This window comes from Pongo abelii, chromosome 9, assembly GCF_028885655.2.
Source record: "Pongo abelii isolate AG06213 chromosome 9, NHGRI_mPonAbe1-v2.0_pri, whole genome shotgun sequence".
Classification (NCBI taxonomy): Eukaryota; Metazoa; Chordata; class Mammalia; order Primates; family Hominidae; genus Pongo; species Pongo abelii.
Genome location: NC_071994.2, coordinates 129,246,548 through 129,264,347, shown reverse-complemented (window position 1 = coordinate 129,264,347; position 17,800 = coordinate 129,246,548). Strand labels below are relative to the sequence as shown.

General features: G+C 39.2%; 1 protein-coding gene across 9 annotated transcripts in view; it reads left to right on the top strand.

Annotated features, from left to right (window-relative positions):
• The window catches only part of CDON (cell adhesion associated, oncogene regulated), a 101,909-nt gene that overhangs the window by 58,359 nt on the left and 25,750 nt on the right, over window positions 1-17,800 (top strand). For all 9 annotated transcript variants that reach the window (XM_024255004.3, XM_024255006.3, XM_054525397.2 and 6 more), the window contains 5 exons: window positions 1,190-1,321; window positions 5,659-5,862; window positions 8,013-8,194; window positions 8,677-8,782; window positions 13,375-13,497. In XM_024255004.3, coding sequence (XP_024110772.1) covers window positions 1,190-1,321; window positions 5,659-5,862; window positions 8,013-8,194; window positions 8,677-8,782; window positions 13,375-13,497 — 747 coding nt within the window. The remainder of the gene's footprint in view (window positions 1-1,189; window positions 1,322-5,658; window positions 5,863-8,012; window positions 8,195-8,676; window positions 8,783-13,374; window positions 13,498-17,800) is intronic.

Genomic DNA, 17,800 nt, shown 5'->3' with positions numbered 1-17,800 from the left:
GGTCGACATCAGAGCAGTGACATGAAGGAGGGGAAGTAGAAAGCCACGTGTCTCTCTAGAGAAAGAACATTCCTAGCAGAGATAGCAAGTGCCTGGGCCCAAGGTTGGGTGTGCATGGTGTTCACTAGGAGCACGAGGGGGCTGCTGTGAGGGGTCTGCTGTGATGGGTGAGGAGGCTGTAGGGGAGAGATCCCAGGGAACAACGGGGTGTCCACATCACACAGCACACCATCCACCTTGGGAGGACTTTGACTTTACCTCTGAGTGAGCTGAGAAGAGCTAGAGCATTCGAGCTGGCTGGAGTCTGGATACAGTGGAGGCGGGCAGGATTGTAGGCAAAGAGACCAGAATATGTCAGATACCACAGGAGATTCCCAAGGACAGTGCTGGGAGAGCACAAAGGAAGGATATTCTTTCTGCAGGGCAGCTTATGAGGGAAGGCTTGATAAAATAGATGCCATCGTGGCTTGGCTGTAAATGAACAGAGACGTTAGTGGGTAGAGAAGGGAACTGGGTGGAAGAGTATTTTAGTATGGCACTGTAACGAAAAGGAGGTATGAAGATTGAGAAGAAACCAACTAGTGGCTTTTGAAAAAGACCCTTTCATCTAATTACTAAGTCTGGCCAGAAAAATAACGAGTACTTTCTATTTTAAATGTATCTTGAGTTAATTTTCATAATCAGTCATTAGGTGTTCATGGAGTCTGACCTATAAATACTGAGTAATCGTGCATTTTAGTTTTTAACAGATCACTCAGTTTCACTTTTTGCCTCTTGAAATATTAAAACGATGTGACACTTTTCCTTAGAAAACTTAGCAGAAGCTCTTTAATGGTGAGTTTTGTAGCTTAGAATTAAGAAATATATACAGTAAAAAGAAAAATGGACTAATAGTTTGAACACTTAGTCATTTGGCTTTTTCACCTATTTTCTTGCATACGTAAAGTTAGAATGAAGAAAGACATATTTTAGCTTTACTTTAAAGATACTAGAAAAAGACAAAGTAATTTTTGGTCAGTTCCTCAGATCAGCTAAGTATTTATGAAGTAGGTCTTACATTTAGATGCTGTGGCAGAGAAGTTCATAAATTTATAACCACATACCAGGTAAGTTTCACAGTACTCTTTTTTTTTCCCACTTTACATACATATAAGCTTATGTTACTGTATATGTTTATTTACCTTTCTAGAAAAAACAGCATCATCAAAAAACACCCAGGCATCCTCGCCACCCGTGGGCATCCCTAAGTATCCTGTTGTTTCAGAGGCTGCAAACAACAATTTTGGAGTGGTACTTACAGATTCTTCTAGGCACAGTGGAGGTAAAAAGAAGAATATTTTATAGTTTCTTTACAAATATAACTGACCTGCTTCAGATTTTGGGAGATAGGGTGGAATAGGGTGTTTGTTTATTTTCATGTCTTACCATACAGGTCTTTTAGGTTCTATTTCAACCATTTTAATGTCCTATATTTAAACTTTGGCATCTCAGTGTCATGATTAGTACTTAACTTCGTTAACTCTGGCTCAAAATGTTCTGGTACTAAGTTTTTAGAACTCAAGAAAGGAGTTTTGTGGCTAGGCATTGTGGGAGGCTGAGGTGGGCAGATCACTTGAGACTAGGAGTTTGAGACTAGCCTGGGCAACATAGGGGGAGACCCTGTCTCTACTAAAACTTCAAAAAAATTAGCCGGGTGTGGTGGCACACACCTGTAGTCCCAGCTACTCAGGAGGCCAAGGTGGGAGGATCGCTTGAGCCTGGGAGGAAAGATGTTGCAGTGAGCTGAGATCGCACCACTGCACTCCAGCCTGGATGACAGAGTGAGACCCGGTCTCAGAAAAAAAAAAAAAAAGAAAGGAGTTTTCTGTTTCCTCTCTGGTACGAGAAGGAAATTTATATTTTAAACTCTGAAAATCTCACTTTTCGTGTGTGTGACTCATCAAAATGTATAGTGGTACCTGTGGTAAGTTATTTTACTGAAGGATGACATGTTACATTCACTTTTTTTTTTTTTTTTTTGCTATATCTAGTTAATCTTATGGTTTTTAAAGGTCTTAGCTGTATAATTTTCAAAAGACTTTTTTAGTATTTAAATTTCACACTTATATGAACTCTACACTTATGGCCAGGTGTGCTTTTCTGTGATTGTCCTAAAACGTCAGGACATCTAGGGAAAACTTAAAATTTCATTGCTAAGCTCTAAGAATTTTTAGACTTCTCTTCCATATTTTTACAGTTTTCCATGAATTGATGTCAGACAAAAGCAGGTTATAACACTTTGAACTCCCTCCGAAGCACCTCTGTATCTTCAATATCATGGATCTCTTTTACTTGAGTGCTCTTATCTCTGAGGCACGTTTCAGCTACCTTAAGCAGATTATGTACATGAGTATTAATTTCATGTGAATAAAAGTAATGTCTGAAAAACAAAAACCTTACCATTTATTTTACACACCCTCTGGCAGATACTGTATAAAATGCTGGAACAGCAAAGATAAAATAATCTTTGCCTTTAAGAAGTTTACAATATAGGCCTAGCATGGTGGTGCACGGTGGCTCACGCCTGTAATGCTAGTGCTTTGGGAGGCTGAGACAGGAGGATCGCTTGAGTCCAGGAGTTTGAGAACTGCTTGGGCAACATAGTGAGACCCAGTATCTACAAAAAATTTAAAAAGTAGCCATGTGTGGTGGGGTGCACCTGTAGCCCTCCTACTCAGGAGGCTGAGGCAGGCAGATCGCTTGAGCCCAGGAATTTGAGGCTGCAGTGAACTATGATTGTTCCACTGCACTCCAGCCTGGGTGACAGAGTGAGATCCTGTTTCTATTTTTTTTTTTTAAATTACAGTATAGTGGATGATATAGATAGCTAAACCCATAACAATATGTGGATAATATAGACAAACTAATAACAATTTTGATTGCTTATGCTCGAGACTATACCCGTGGTGTTATGGTTTCACGAGAAATATCTAAGTCAGTCACTCAGTGTAGACAAGGGTGAGTAGATAAGAGAGGCTTCTCTGCATCATAAGCTAAGCCTCAAAGGACAACGACGATACAGACAGATGAAACAGCAGAAGAGTTTCTAGCAAAGACATCTCAACAAGTGGCTGACATGTTTCTATTTTGTTTAGAGATTGAGAGGTTAGAGATTTTATTTAGTGTGACTGGTTACTGTGGGGAATGATGCTATAGTGGGCAGGCAGGTAGGTGCCTTGTGTGATACGCTTCAAAGTTGGATCTTTCCTTGAAAGCTGTAATGAACCCTAAAGGATTTTAGAGAAGGAGAAGGGAGGAATAGCAAAAGAAAAGGCTAGAGAAATAAGGGGAGTGACAGTGTGGATGGAGGAGGGGGAGGACCTGTATGAGAGATTAGGGGAATGGAATCCACACTGAATGAAAAGGAGAAAGATGATGGATTGGGTGTGGGTGCCAGAAGACCATTTACCAAGATAAGTAATAAGAGTTTTTAGGTGAAGATTATGGATTCAGTTTTGGAACTCATGAGTTTGGAGTTGTCCAAGAAGAGATAACCACAAGAAAAGATTTATTTAATATTCATAACAACCTAATGAGGAACAGATTTCCACATGTGTTTCACAGATAGGAAACTGACACGTGAGGAAGTTAACCATGCACGATGCCTCAGATCATCCAGAAAGTGGAGAAACCGCTTGCTATCCAAGTCCGTTTCTAACTCCAAGTGCCGTCTTTCTTTTATACCTTGTTAACAGTCACATGCTATTTCTTTTAGATATTGAAGATATTATTTTCTGTACAGACATTTTCCCCAATAACTTTCTTTTTCCTATTTGATCTGTGGTGTTTGGTGAGCTTTGATTTCAGACGAGTCAACATAAGGAAGTTGTTTGGTTTTTCTAGTATTAAAAAAGATTCACTAACCATACTATTCATTCTGTTTTCATTGCTTTCTAACTTGAAAGGAATACAGTAAGTATCACTCAGCATTGCCTGCTTTGAATATATTCCTCTTTTATCCCTTAAGCAATTTATTTTTTTTAAATGCTACAGTTTTCTCCATACAAATACCACATTCAACTTTATTTTCTTCTTTCTTACGTATTTGTATGGTGGGTTGAAGACATGTTGAGGTGGAAGGGTGTTGCTCAATTGAGGGGCATGGCATAGGCTAGAGATGGGGCTCCCTAGTGGCTTTCTCAAAGTAACTAGTGTCACCATGGCCCAGAGTTGGCCCTCCACATTCCAGCTCTAGAAACTTGATTGTCAGCATGCCAAAAGATCACTGGTCTCTCAAAAACCGGCTCATGTCTATACAGTTCACAGATGATCAGGGCAAACCAGAATGGCAATTACAAGTTTGCAATGTCACTGTCATTCAGACCGGATTATTTCTATCAGCATTCTTTCTGGTAGGAACCAAGTGGGAAGCCAACACAAACAAGATTGCTTGTTGTGTTAGTCTGTTGGTGTTGATGTAAAGGAATACCTGAGGCTGGGTAATTTATAAAGAAAAGCGATTTATTTGGCTCATAGTTCTACAGGCTATGCAGGCATGGCACCAGCATCACTTGGCTTCTGGTGAGGCCTCAGGTTACAGTCATGGTGGGAAGTGAAGCGAGGGCAGGCACATCACATGGTGGGAAAGGAAGCAAGAGAGACGCCACATGCTTTTAAATCACCAGCTCTCGTGTGAATCAACAGAGCGAGAACTCGCTTACTACCAGGGGGAGGGCACCAGGCCATCATGAGGGAACCGCCCCCATGACACAAACACCTCCCAGCAGGCCCCACCTCCAACACTGGGGATCACTTTTTAACATGAGATTTGGAGGGAATAAGTATCCAAGCCATATCACTTGGTCATCAAGAAGAGTTAGATACATGGTCTCAATGGCTGATGAGCTTACTCCTCATGTTTTCACCTCCTGCAGAGTCTAGACCATCTACCTGGTGTGTTAGGGCATCCCCTTTCCTTGGCAGTGCTAAGTGAAAACTGCTAGACCCTAGCTCCCTGACCCCCTTTTCTACATGTTCACGTGGATCATGTTTTCTGCTAGCACTTTTATTTAATGACATATCCTGTCTTCCCGTATTCATCCTGAGCAGCATTCTCTCTCCCCTTTATTAACAGTATTGATTTTATCAGTCAGATTTTATCTCTATTTGCCACTTACAGTCTGTATTTTGGAGTAACCTTCCTATAGCCTTGAGGTATATTAAGATAATAGGGAATAGTAGTAGTATAAGAATTAGTAGATTGCTGAGTGCATATTGTGTAGCTTGGATAGATGAAGAAAAACATTTAAATAAGATAACACATAATTATGAAAATGTATTATAAATTTTAACCACAATCAAACTTGAAGCACCAAATAATACTTACATATTATTTTACCCATGAATCTGAATAGCATGGTCAAAATGATACTTGTTAGCTTTCAGTTTTTCAGAGCTAATTATCAAATTTATAGATTATTTTACTTTCTCTTTATTTCCTGTATTCCCATTAGCTTTTCACAGAGGACAGGAAGACTGCTGTAAATGTTCTAAACTCTGGCAAAAAGTTTGGTGAAGAACCTTTAATAACATGAAGTTTGGGACTTATCCCTTTAATTTATCTATGTTATTCTTGTCTCTGACATGGTGGGTTATTGAAATGAACGTTTCCGTGTTTAGTTCCAGAGGCACCAGATCGGCCTACCGTCTCCACTGCATCAGAGACGTCAGTCTATGTCACTTGGATTCCTCGGGCAAATGGGGGTTCTCCAATCACTGCCTTCAAAGTCGAATATAAACGGATGAGGACCAGCAATTGGCTGGTGGCAGCTGAAGACATCCCTCCTTCCAAACTTTCAGTGGAAGTTCGTAGTTTAGAACCAGGTAGAATATTCAAACGTTTCCTTTTACCATCGGTGTGAACTTTAGATACATATATTTATATATTTTGAGACGGGGTCTCACTCTTTTAGCCCAGGCTGGAGTGCAGTGGCATAATCGTGGCTTACCTCAGCCTCCCGAGTAGCTGAGACTACAGGCACTCACCACCGTGCCTGGCTAATTTTTGTGTTTTTTGTACAGACAGGGTTTTGCCATGTTGCCCAGGCTGATCTTGAACTCCCGGGCTCATGGAATTTGCCACCCTTCGTCTCCTACTAAAGTGCCAGGATTACAGGCGTGAGCCATAGCACCTGGCAGATGCATATTTTTAGTAGTCTTATTTTTTTTCTAATTGTTAAAGTATTCATGCTTATTGTATAAAAATGTGAAAATAAAGAAAATATAAAGAAGAGAATAAGTCACCTAAAATCCACCCATTCAGAGATAATCATTGTTTATATTTCATTGTATTTTTTCTTAGCCATTTTTCTCTCTCTTGTTTTTTGTTTTTTGTTTTTTTTTGAGTTGGAGTCTCCCTCTGTCGCCCAGGCTGGAGTGCAATGGCGTGATCTCGGCTCACTGCAACCTCCGCCTCCCATGTTCAAGCGATTCTCCTGCCTCAGCCTCCCGAGTAGCTGGGATTACAGGCACCTGCCACTACGCCCAGCTAATTTTTGTATTTTTTAGTAGAGATGGGGTTTCACCATACTAGTCAGGCTGGTCTCAAACTCCTGGCCTCAGGTGATCTGCCTGCCTCAGCCTCCCAAAGTGCTGGGATTACAGGCATGAGCCTCCACAGGATCATGCCATAAATATTGTTTTATTATCCCATGTTCCCTGTATTTTATCATACATGTTTTCCAGTATCATTAAAAATTCTTCACAAACTCAACTTTTAGTAGAGATTTCCCTTTCATATAAATAAATATACCATAATCCAGTTAGCTCTTCTTTATTTCTGGGCTTTAGATTATTTCTGTTTATTTACAGTTAGAAATACTGTGGTGTACATCTTATATGTGTGTGTGTGTGTGTGTGTGTGTGTGTGTGTGTTTTGCTGTGACTGAATAAGGAAAATTGCTTGTTATTTGACAAAAATTATTTGATCTGATGCTGAATTTCAGCACAGTTGTAATACTCAGTGCTTAGTGTTATGGACATGAGTCAATGATGAACACGCGTTTGTTCTTTAAGTTTTGTTTCAGCAGAGGAACCCTCCCCTCCCTACAAGAATCTTGAGGCTATATGAGAGAAATTAAACCATAAAAGACAAAAAGCATAAATAAACTTTCTGTACTCTCATTCGTTTAGGTTTCATGGCAATTTTTTCTGGACTTTTAAATGTACATTAGTAGCAAATGCCTGTGGCTGTCAATACAAGCAACATGCGCAGCATAGGATCGTGTAGGTATAGTTGGGAGAAACATCAGTTTTAAATGTGGGTGAAGCTAAGAAACATTCCATAGATTGAAAACACTGTCTTCAGAAGCTCAGTAATTATTTTTGAGCTATCAGGAAACTTGCTTTAGGATTTAATTTATTCTTTAGGTTCAGATTTTCAGAAATTCACAATCCTCTACATTTTTTTAAGTTCTTAATATCTAATTCAAATAATTCCTTCCACAGTAGTTAAACCTGCTCCCTCTTAACCTGTTAGCAGTGAAACCAGAGTGACATCTGCGGCCTCCCACACAGTGCCTCTTTATGAGTGTATTCACCGTATTAAACCGTGCTTCAGTTGTTTCTTTTAAAGTGAAAAGAACCCAGATTTGGAAACAGATAGTTCAACTAATACTGTCATTGACGGGTATGACTTAGAACAGGATGGTGAAAAGAGCAAATGTCCTCTTTCCTATTCTCTACCTGCTTCTTCCCTGAGATGTCATGAATCTTGTGCAGCCCTCTTTCTTGGTGACTGCTAAGAAGGTCTTGGGATCTTGAACCCCATGCACGGAGCAGCCACTCCCAGTTGATTGAGATTGTCAATTGGGTTGAAATCTATTTACCATACAGGCTTTAGATACTTTAGTATAGATAGTTACTTAAGCACAATTGCCATATTTTGACTATTCTGCCTTTAGTTGTCTTATTATAGCTTTTCTTAGTTATGTTTTTTGTTGTTGTTGTTTGTTTGTTTTTGTTTTCCCTCAAAGGTTCAACATACAAATTTAGGGTTATTGCCATCAACCATTATGGTGAGAGTTTTCGGAGTTCAGCATCTCGTCCTTATCAGGTGGCTGGGTTCCCCAATCGCTTTTCCAACCGTCCAATAACTGGACCTCACATTGCATACACAGAGGCTGTGAGCGATACTCAGATCATGCTAAAGTGGACGGTCAGTAAAACATCTTCTGGAATGAGATTTTGTGGTTTGGTCATGTTAACAATCAATTTAATATTCTCAGGACACAATACAGTAAAGAGCAAATTTTGAACTTTTAATTGAGGGGAAGTGCAAGGGCGCCCATATTTGTCTAAATAAGAGCACACATTTTGAGGAGGGGCAGGGTTAAAAGGAAAATTGTTGTTTCCTTGGCTCTTATCCAAATGTTGTTAACTTAATTGCCATCGTGGTTCATTTTGAACCAAATGTGCTTTTATGCTTTTGAACCCAGGGAAACGTACTGCCTTATTTGTGTTTAACCTCGCAATAAGCTAAATGCTTTTAATACCTTTGAAGTAAATTAAAAATGGCCATTATTAGTATGTTTGCAAAATGAAACTAGAAAAATGTGATCAAGTAGATAAAGAAAGCTTAATGAATGAGAAGGTTACATTTATTTTTCTCTTTGACAAGTCTTTGCTTCTGTTTTTTAGTACATTCCATCAAGTAACAATAACACTCCCATTCAAGGATTTTATATCTATTACCGACCAACAGATAGTGACAATGACAGTGATTACAAGAGGGATGTTGTAGAAGGTAAGTCCCCTGGTACACTGGAGTCCCTGTAAAGGCGCTTTGGAGAAAGAAGATTTATGAATATAAAATGCATCATCCCAAGTTAAGACAGCAAAATGGAATGGTGTATGTGTTATTGCTGTTGAATTTGTCCCAAAGAAAGCCACCTTTTCCTGCTTAATATATGCAGCACCTTATATTCTGGTTGCAGAAACTTGTACAAACATTTGGGGGAAATATGATTAATCAGTAGTAGTTCATCTGAAAGAAAATTTTGATTTCTGTTTCATTTAAATGAACAGTAACCTGAGTATAAAAATCCATTATCATGTTTAGCTACTTTAAAAAAATATTATCTCACTCATTTTCACTGGAGTCTGTCCTAGAAAGATCACGTCTTAAGCATCTTGCTCACTTGTAGAGATGCTGAGAAATTGGAATGCATGTAGAAAAGAGAGAAAACAGCTAAGATGGTGAAGGGTGTTGAAACTGCTTTTTTTACTGCATTTAAATAGAATCCACAATTTTGCCTATGGCCTGAAGGCCCCACCTGACCTGGCTGGCCCCTGCCTACACCATGTCTCTTGCATCTCTCCCTTTCTGGCCCTTCTTTCAGTTTCCTTGTGTGCACCAAGACATTTTTGCCTCAGGACCTTGGCACAGGGTAGTTCCTGTTGCCTTTACCTAGCTGTGTGCACAGAAAAATTGTCCCACTTTTCAAAATGTTTGACAGTCAAGTTACAGGGAGTCAAATCTTCCCCGTAACTTCCCCTCGGGTGACTTCCTCTCATTTGCATGAGAGGGTACCTTGCTGTAGTTTCTAACCATACCCTTTATGTTTATTTCATAGCAGTTACCAAAGTTTAAGTACATGGTTTGTGTGTGTGTGTGTGTGTGCGCGTGTGTGTGTGTGTGTGCGCGCGTGTGCGCGCGCGCATGCATGCATACATGTGTGTGTGCGCGCGCATGCATGCATGTGTGTGTGAGAGACAGAGACTGTGTGTGTGTTTGAAACTATTTGCTTAAAGTCTGTCTCCTCTACTAGATGTTAACTCCCTTGTGAGCATAGGACCTTTTCTCCCACTGCTATGTCTCCAGCCCCTACAGTGGTGAGGTGGCCAGTATTGAATTCATGTATGAATGGAGTCCACAAAGAACAAGGGAATCTCTAACAATATTCAGGTTGAAAAAGACTAGCAGAAGCAACATGATAGCTGTCTTCAGATATTTAAGGACTGTTATGTGGAAGAGGAGCTGAGTCAATTGGGGGAGGGGAAGTTGCAAGAAAGCAGTGTAAGAAAGAAGTTTCTAACATAGCAGTTCTAGCATAGGTTCCCCCACAAAGTTGTAGACTCCTAAATGTTGGAAGTGCTCAGTAGAAGCTGAATGCCCGCTTCTCAGTGATATCTTGGAAGGGATTCTTGCTTTGGGAGGAAGGCTTTTTCCAAGGTCTTATTTTCACTCCAAGATTCTGATTCTTTGAAATAAGAAATGTCCTAGTCAATTATGTCAGCAAATTGCCATAGGCCAAGGTTATTTTCCATATGACTTCTTGACATGAAATACTGCATATAGTTTGTGTTATAATAAATTACATTATGCTGTATCACATTTCTTAAAATATTGTAGCAGTCCTTTTCATATTTATCCAGTGGAATGTCTTTTGTAATATAATGAGAAATTTGTGATCCAGTTTTTAATGCTCAGCACATAGTAGTAGGTGCTCAGTAAATATTTTTTGAATGAGGGAATGATTGTTTCTTTTCTGCCATAACTTTTAGTGCCAAAACTATTCTGTGCTCTTAGGACTCACGATAGTAGCTGTCTCGTGGGAAAGCAGAGCCTGGAAGGGGCATGGGGGGATGTTTGGGGTGGGGGGCTTTCCTGTGTTCTCTTTGTTGACTTAGGTACAGGTACCATGAGCATGTCCAGCTTGTGAACATTCATTGAGCTGTACAGTTATGTGGACTTTTCTGTATGCATACTTTACGCCAGTAAAAAGGCTATTTTAAAAAATAAATGGAAGGATAATATTTAGGTTGGTGCAAAAGTAAAAAGTAATTGCGGTCTTTGCCATTACTTTTAATGGCAAGGACCACAGTTACTTTTGCACCAACCTAATAGTGATTGTCCTCCATTTGGGGCCTGTCTGGGTCTTCCTTTTATTTCACTGGGTTTGGGGCAGTGGGGACGTCAGAATTTTATTTTAAGAATTTTTTGACAGAGGCTAAATATTTGCCATAAAATAGTTCTAAACAAGACATGTAAATAAAATGAGTATCTGTCTTTGTCTCTCTGTTTTTCTCTCTCTCATCATCATCACCCTTCTTGGTTCTATGTTCTAGAAATATCCACTAATAAACAGTTTTAAAACTGTATTGTCTAGTCAAATCTTTGAGCTTTTACAAACTTCTGTAATATGCATATTGAGCATGGAAGTTGGAAATTAAGAAGCTTTTATATCTAGTAGTAGTGTCTGCAAATGTGAGTTTTGCCTTAGGTTCACAGAGCACTTGTTTATAAATGGAATATACTGAGCAGTTAGATGTTTAAGTGGACTTCACTATGCTGTGTAATTTGCTTATTCTATATTTTCAAGTTTATGCATTTGAAATTCTTTTTGTAGCAGTTGGAAACTATTGGTCTGTTCTCCAAAACGCAGGAACAAAAGTATTCATCCTTTGTACTTAAAGTTTTGTTTTTTTTTTAAGTTTTAGGTTACTTCTGTGAATTGACCCAAAATTTAAACTTTTGAAAACAAAATTAAAAGTCAAATTGTAAAAGAATACAGTAAGAGAAGGACAATTAAGCTATCCTATTTTCTGAATTAGGTTCCACATTTAGATAAACTATAAATGTTTCCAGCACACCAGTGTTTTGTTGTTGAATATTTTTATCTTCTAAAGTTAAGTCAATTCCAAGTAAAATATCAGTCATTCTGATCTTTAAGTCTGATCTTTAAGTTGGTTTCTCTCTGAGGTAAATCCTTACCTTTTCTAAATATCCTTTGGGAAAATAATTGCCTTTTAATCAAAGGATATGTGCTGGTTGGTCAGTTTTAAACCTAATGATGTACTTGTCTTATTCATCAATGATCAGTAAAATTATTTCTCTTTGCTGATATTTCCTATAATTTTAGCCAGTGGAAGAATAACTATAACAATGGAATATTAATCTAACAAGATATGTATCATTTTAACTATTTTTCTCTTATTAGTAACATATCAGAAGCCTAGTTTAATGCCATTTTTATGAACACTGTGAAAGGAAAATTTCAAATCTAGTGTAGTAATTATTCAAGGGAATGTTTAAAGTGTAGGGTGAGTGTAGGGCTGGGTTGGGAAAGACCCAAGGCTACAAAAAAAGAAGTTTTTTGGAAAGCCTTTGGATTTTAGAGACAGATCTATTCCATTTTTTGAGTTTTTGAGTCAACATCTTTTGGGGGGTCCTTTTTACATTTATAAACGGGGCATAGAACTCCTCGCTTTTGAGCCTTTCAGAGACGATCCTAAAACAAGCAGATGCAGATTTTCTTCCTTAGAAAACGTGGGTCTGTACAAGTGAAGGGTTTTGTACTGTTGACCTGAAAAGAGGCGTGTACTTCCAGATTGAAATATTTTTGTCTGTGTTCAGTTAGAAAGGAGTCTGGTGATATTGGTCCTGTCAGCCAAGTAGATTTAACTTGCATGTGTGGTTTTGTTTTGCTTTTTTTCTCCCCCTTTAATTAATTCTTAAATCAGTTGGGGGTATACTTGAGTTTCTAAGAAACAGTGGAGACAGTCTGAAGAGATGTTTCCACAAGGGATTAAGGATGCTTGAAGAGTTAATTTAATCTGGCAATAGTGTCCCTGCTTATGAAAAATTGTCACAGGTCCATGGAAGTTAACATGAAGAGTGATTTCTACTGGAGTGTTCAGTTTAGGAGTGTTTCTAAAAATATTGGCTGTATGCCACGGATAACAGAATCATTCTACTAGAGATACTTGTGTGGTTTGGAGATCTTGACTCAAAAGAAAAGCAGGAGTGGGGGTGGTGGCCAAGAGTTTCCCAGAGTAGATTTTGCTTTTTGGTGATTCTCAGCAGTTTATTCAGGCATTTGGTCATATGTCAGTTCATGTTGCATCCATGAAAATGGAATTGAGAGCTTTGCTAAGGCCATTCTTGTAACTGGTCAGTTGCTCTGGGTAGTGTACCTTTTGCTGGTCCCAAATGTCCTGTCGCTTTTTGGGGGAACATAGTAGATTGACTTGCTGGGTTAGGATAGGGATGAAAGGACTTGAGATTTCTTTCCTATGTGTAAAATTAACATGTATTTTAATTTTTAAAAGACTCCTCACTAATTATTTTTAGTGAAACAGGTATTATTGCCAACATACAGATATAGTTTTAAGTCAGTTAATCTCCTCTCTTTACCTTTTTTTATGCCATGTAATAGAAATACTGTTTATCTGAGATGCATTAGTCAAATACTTACTGTTAAGTATATTTTTATTGCACAAACTACTAGATGGTGGTGGATGCTGCTCCAGCCTCATCCTGAAAACATTAACTAATTATACTGACATTATCATTTAGGCTGTATGATGTGTAAAGTCTTTTATTTTTCCTTTTAGGTTCAAAGCAGTGGCACATGATTGGCCACCTGCAGCCAGAAACCTCCTATGACATTAAAATGCAATGCTTCAATGAAGGAGGAGAAAGTGAATTTAGCAATGTGATGATCTGCGAGACTAAAGGTAGGAGAATTTTTGCTTTTCCCTGGGCAGTGATAGAATTCCAACCCTGGATTACTGCTTCTGACTACTGATATATTCTGGGTTTTGTTTTGTCTTGTTTTGAGACACGGTCTCACTGTCACCCAGACTGGAGTGCAGTGGTACAATTTCAGCTCACTGCCACCTCCACCTCCTGGGTTCAAGCGATTCTCCTGACTCAGCCTCCTGAGTAGCTGGGACTGCAGGTGCGCACCACCACGCCTGGCTAATTTTTGTGGTTTTAGTAGAGATGGGGTTTCACCATGTTGGCCAAGCTGGTGTCGAACTCCTGGCCTCAGGTGATCTACCCACCTGGGCTTCCCAAAGTGCTAGGATTACAGGCATGAGCCACCATGCCTGGACATGACTATTGATATATTTGCCTAAGGAAATTTCTGCTTTGGACCATTTTCTAGGTGCATACACTTAGACTGTCCCAACAAATGTATAACATGTGGGCTAGAATACTTGTCTAAAAAATAGTTTACATAATCATTAATCCTGTTCATTAATTTCTGTGTGACTCTAAGTAAAATCACCTCCCTTCCCTTTTCTTTATTTTTATTTTATTTTATTTTTTTTAGAGATGACATCTCACTGTGTTGCCCAGGCTGGTCATGAACCCTTCCCTTTTTCTTTACAAAGATATTAGAAATATTTGTTGACTACTTTCTAGATTGCTGTGAGAATGAGAATACTAACAAAAGTTTAAGAATATTAAGGAGAAGTGCAACATATGTTTAAGGTGGTTTCTTGAATGACAGATATATAACTTCTATCTACTTGTTTAATTAAGTGTAGTAAAGTTTAGAATTAGCAGTTGCTAATTCTAAATTGAACATTCTCAACTCTGCCTACATAGGTAGATTCACTGTTAAATGTTGCCGTCTTTAAGAAGAGAAGACACCACAGGGGAACAATAGAAATAGCTCATGTAGAAGTTTACGAGCAAAACCACTCGTCCACAGTCTCAGTTAATCTTCACAACAACTTTGAGGATACTGTCAACTGCAAGGAACACGAAAATCTCCTCTCAGTAGGCTTCAACAGTGAGGAAATATGTTATCCCAAAAATAAGCAGTCCAGAAGTAGGTAACTAATTCCAATGTTGTTAATTCAGGAGGCTGAGACAGGAGAATCGCTTGAGCCTGGGAGGTAGAGGTTGCAGTGAGCCAAGATCGGGCCACTGCACTGCAGTCTGGGCGAGAGAGTGAGACCTTGTCTCAAAAAAAAAAAAAAAAAGTTCATTTTTTTCTGTCTTTCCTGTTTGTCATGTTCCCATTGCCAGCTTGGCCCTAAGACTGGCACTGCTGATAGCTCGCCACAGTTCTGGGTGTCACCTTTAAAGTGTTGTAGCATCTGACAGTGTCTATTTTCAGGAACAAGGAGAATTTCCCCCAAAGTCCTCTACTAGATCTTCCCACAAGTCTCATTAGCCACAATTCAGCCCCACACAGCCCCTAAACCATTGACCACATTTATCCCAGAGTTCTGTGGGGTTGAGGTAGACACCCAAACAAAATTGGAGCTCTCATAACATGGTAAAGAAGGCTGTTGAGTGAGCTGGGCAGCCATCAGGGTCTCTACAGGTGATCTTATTATTCCTTTTTAAAAATGAGGACATGAAAAATACGTTTTTAAAAAATGAGGAAATGGAGGCTCCAAAAGATTGAATGATAAGCCAAGGCTTAGTTCCAGCTTTTAAATTCTAAACCATGTGTGTTTCTGCTGCAATACTCACATCTTAAGTCCATATTTAAACTTGAATTTCATTTGTTTAGCATATATTTGAGTGCCTTTTTGTACCAGACACTGTGATGTGTTCATGGGATACTTGGAGTAAAGTTAAATAAAAATGAAATTTATCATCTCTGTCCCCAGGACATTTAAGAATCTAGCCAGACAAAACATAAAACATTGTAACTGTTATTTATAATAGTATAATAGTATAGCTGTGATTACAATAGTATACCTCATTTTCTGACATCAGTAGGGTATCAAAAGGTTCTACCTACAGACTTTTAGGTCAGTGGAAAACAAAAAACTTCTTTGAAATGTTAACTATTCGTGTTGAATGACTTTTACGTAATTGTGTATTACATAATTCCCAGCCTGTTTAGATGGAAGATCTCATGTGTACTTCAACCTTTAAAAAAATGACTGTAGGTTCTTGTGAACAATGATGGTTTTATCTTGAGTAATTGAGGAAGGTTTTCAGGGATGACACAGGTGCTGAAGCCTGGCCGTTTTCCCTTCCCACCAAAGATCAGAGACTGCTTCTCTTTATGTTTTTCATCTCACCTTTCTTATTTCAGGCTGTTAGCTGTCTCTTCCTATCAGTGTTAATGGATCTCACTCACCCTTCAATGCAAGCCATCTGTCCTCAGTTTTTAACTTTAGCAAGGGGTTGGAAACCAGATCATGAAGCTTGGTAGAATTACAAATGAATTAAGAATAAAGAAAGAGTGATTAAACCTAATGGACTTCCCTATGAGTAATCATGATCTTTAATATATGATACGGAATATCCATTGTGCCTCAGAAACTCTTTTGTTTTCTTTAGGGTTGACCAGGACATAGAATTGTATAATCTAACATACCACCTCAAGTAGAAATTTCCTTTAGCATCTCTGCCAAGTATTCATCCAGCTTTCAATAAGACAGAACACCTTCTCTTGAAAGATGACTTCTTTTCTCATTCCCAGCTCTGTTTTGTGTGGTTGATGCTGCTAGAAAATTGAACCCCAAGTTAATGTTGTTTGTTGAATAGATTTTTTTTTTTTTGAGATGGAGTCTCACTCTGTCGCCCAGGCTGGAGTGCAGTGGTGTGATCTTGGCTCACTGCAATCTCTGCCTCCCGGGTTCAAGTTATTCTCTGGCCTCAGCCTCCCGAGTAGCTGGGACTACAGGCACATGCCACCAAGCCTGGCTAATTTTTTGTATTTTTAGTAGAGACGGGGTTTCACTGTGTTAGCCAGGATGGTCTCGATCTCCTGACCTCGTTATCTGCCCAGCTCCGCCTCCCAAAGTGCTGGGACTACAGGCGTGAGCCACTGCACCCAGCCGAGTAGATTTTTATTTTTAATTTTCTTTCCTGGTTTTTCTTCTTCTTTTTTTTTTAATTATACTTTTAAGTTCTAGGGTACATGTGCACAACGTGCAGGTTTGTTACATACATATGCATGTGCCGTGTTGGTTTGCTATACCCATTAACTCATCATTCCTAATGCGATCCCTCCCACATCCCCCCACCCCATGACAGGCCCTAGTGTGGGATGTTCCCCGCCCTGTGTCCGAGGGTTCTCATTGTTCAATTCCCACCTATGAGTGAGAACATGCAGTGTTTGGTTTTGCTCAGAATGATGGTTTCCAGCTTCATCCATGTCGCTACAAGTGACATTTACTCATCCTTTTTCATGGCTGCATAGTATTCCATGGTATATATGTGCCACATTTTCTTAATCCAGTCTATCATTAGTGGACATTTGGGTTGGTTCCAAGTCTTTGCTATTGTGAATAGTGCCACAATAAACATACATGTGCATGTGTCTTTATAGTGGAATGATTTATAATCCTTTGGGTATATACCCAGTAATGGGGTTGCTGGGTCAAATGGTATTTCTATTTCTGGATCCTTGAGGAATCGCCGCACTGTCTTCCACAATGGTTGAACTAGTTTACACTCCCACCAACAGTGTAAAAGTGTTCCTATTTCTCCACATCCTCTCCAGCACCTGTTGTTTCCTGACTTTTTAATGATCGCCATTCTAACTGGTGTGAGATGGTATCTCATTGTGGTTTTGATTTGCATTTCTTTGATGACCAGAGATGATGAGCATATTTTCATATGTCTGTTCAACTGAGTAGATTTTTAAAAAGCTGCTTTGCTTCTATGGTTTGTTGGCACCATAACAGGAGATTCAGTATAATAACCAATAATAACAGCAGAATTGATTGACCACCACTCTGAGCCAGGCTCTAAGTGCTTTCCATGGCTTAACTCATTTATCCTTGGTTACCACCAAATAATTGATAGAGCTCTTACTAATATCCCCGTTTCAAAATGTAAAAACTGGCCGGGCACGGTGGCTTACGCCTGTAATCCTAGCACTTTGAGAGGCCAAGGAGGGCGGATCACTTGAGGTCATCAGGAGTTTGAGACCAGCCTGGCCAATATGGTGAGACCCTGTCTCTACTAAAAATATAAAAAAATATTATCCACACATGGGGGCACGTGTGTGTAATCCCAGCTACCTGGGAGGCTGAGGCAGGAGAATCGCTGGAA